Here is a 2,500-nt window from a genome sequence, read left to right as displayed (position 1 = left end):
TGCACCCACAACTTTTCAGGCTGCTGCACGCTAGCCCAGCTCTTTAACCACTACACTACTACCGCCCCTGATACTAAGATGGTATTCTAACTTTTTAATTTATCTAGTATCGTGATACTTTTCTTGTATCAGTGCATCGTGTAACACTAAAATAGTTATTTCCTACCATCAGTGGGAAATAGTGAGGATTTACAATCCTCCTGAATGAACCTAGCCTTCCTGTCTGAGTGACGACCCGTAGTCTGGATTACGGTGCAGACACCAGATCCCTTGGTGATGTCCATTGTTGTTATCGGTGACCTCACATCCTACCTGTTGACCCCATAACCTCGATATTCCAGCAGCCCTGCTCCTCTACCTGTGTTAAGCCACCCGACACTGATCTGATCTCTAAACTTACTGGACGGGCACATGGAATAGAGATTGATGAGTTCCTCATAGACCTGTCCTGCTGAATTGAAAGCAGTGGTTTGGATGAGGGGGGGAAATGCACAGGGTTAATCTGCTCCTCACATTAATCCCCAAGAGATGTACGGCTCTCTAGATCCGCAGATTGTTCTGATGCCTCTATAATCTATAGTCAGACTGCTGCACTTAGAAACAGGTAGAGGCTTATTTATTTATTCATTCTATCTGTTATATATAGGCAGTTGTGTTATATATAGGCCTGTTGTGTCCAGAGTGTAGAAGAGCTCAGGAGATGGACACAGAATTAATCCTGTCAGTAGACCCTGTGTGTGTGTGTGTGTGTGTGTGTGTGTGTGTGTGTGTGTTTGTTTGTGTGTGAGTGTGTGTGTGTTTGTGTGTGAGTGTGTCTGTGGTGTGTGTGTGTGTGTGTGTGTGTGGATGGATGCATGTGTGTGAGTGTGTCTGTGGTGTGTGTGTGTGTGTGTGTGTGTGTGAGTGTGTGTGTTTTTGGGTGAGTGTGTATGTGTAGATGCTTGGGTGTTGATGTACTGTGTATCTCTGCTTCTCTGGTGGTTGCTGAATGTGTGCACACAAAATGTACTTTGCAGTGACGCAGTGTTGCCAGCACTTTAGCCCCACTGCATGCTGGTTAGTTGGGTTTCATTAAATGCGCTGGAGTGTGAGTCAGCCTGACCAGCGGAGCACCATGTGATTATCTCTGGTCGGGTCCAGACAGTATGCTGCTGTGGTCCGCATCTGGTCCAATCTATCTTGGATGCAGCTCGTTGTCCGTTGGGTCTGTGGTGCTGTCGTCCTTGAGTCAGACCATGTGTTAGTGCTTAGCTGGTGTGCCGGGACACGCTGTGTCAGCCAGCACTTTGTTTGTAAATTGTTCTTTCTGTGTGTGTGTGTGTGTGTGTGTGTGTGTGTACTGTGTTGGGCAGTGCTATGTTTAGGGTGCCGGCCACTTCAGGTCACAAGGCCGTCGGCCGGGCGGATTGCTGGTTGGGCAGTCGGGTCACTGGTGCCGGTTGGTAGTGCGCCAGCGTTGAGTCAGCGGCGCGGTCACGGTAGGGCTTGGCATTCGGGCAGAGAGCTGCCCTCTGGCAGGACACTCTGGTGCCACCGAGATGCCACTCTACCCGTGCCACGCCACCTCAGGGCCTGCACGCACCTCCACACACACACACACACACACACACACACACACACACACACACACACCACAGACACACACAAGCACACACACACAGACGTTCAGCTCTGAATGCCTTCTAAAACACAAGCTCTATTTTCCATCGAAGAGTGTGAAGAAAGGTCACAAGCGCCTCTTTGATATTCCAGAATGTTGTGGAATTCTTGAGCAATGTGCTAGGAGTGTTCCGTTTGGGAATCTGTGTTTTTACGGTTCTCGTGTTCTGTGAAGGAGAGTCCTGATCTCTCTCTCTCTCTTGTGTTTCCAGAGTGCAATGGAGGAAACAGTGATATGGGAACAGCACACAGTCACTCTTCAGAGGGTAAGTGGGCACACACACACACACACACACACACACACACACACACACAAACACACACATTCACACACAAACACACACACACACACACACACACACACACACACACACACACACACACACACACACACACACACACATTCACACACAAACACACACACATAAACACACACACACACACACACACACACACACACACACACACACACACACACACACACACACACACACACACTCACACAGAATCTCACTCAATTCTTTTTCTTGCTATCTCTCCCTATTTGACTTCACTCTCTCTTCTCTTCTGTTTCCTTATCTCATCACACCACCTTTTCATCCATGTTCTCCACTCCAGTCTTCCCCTCCCATCTTTCCCTTTGACTTGATCCCCTCACTACTCTCCTTTTCCCTTTGACTTGATCCCCGCACTACTCTCTCTCTCTCTCTCTCTCTCTCTCTCTCTCTCTCTCTCTCTCTCTCTCTCTCTCTCTCTCTCTCTCTCTCTCTCTCTCTCTCTCTCTGTCAGATCTGTTCATCACCTTTCCCTCCCTGATTTCCATTCAACCTCCACCTCTTCT

General features: G+C 48.6%; 2 protein-coding genes across 2 annotated transcripts in view; both read left to right on the top strand.

Annotated features, from left to right (window-relative positions):
- The window catches only part of fam189a1 (family with sequence similarity 189 member A1), a 396,028-nt gene that overhangs the window by 155,172 nt on the left and 238,356 nt on the right, over positions 1–2,500 (top strand). The window lies entirely within an intron of this gene.
- tjp1a (tight junction protein 1a) overlaps positions 1–2,500 on the top strand; it is a 210,931-nt gene that overhangs the window by 158,987 nt on the left and 49,444 nt on the right. The window contains 1 exon segment of the mRNA XM_042075467.1: positions 1,872–1,925. Coding sequence (XP_041931401.1) covers positions 1,872–1,925 — 54 coding nt within the window.

This window comes from Alosa sapidissima, chromosome 20 (genome assembly GCF_018492685.1).
Source record: "Alosa sapidissima isolate fAloSap1 chromosome 20, fAloSap1.pri, whole genome shotgun sequence".
NCBI lineage: Eukaryota > Metazoa > Chordata > Actinopteri > Clupeiformes > Clupeidae > Alosa > Alosa sapidissima.
Note: the sequence above shows the minus strand (reverse complement) of the source record. Positions and strands in the feature narration are given on the sequence as shown.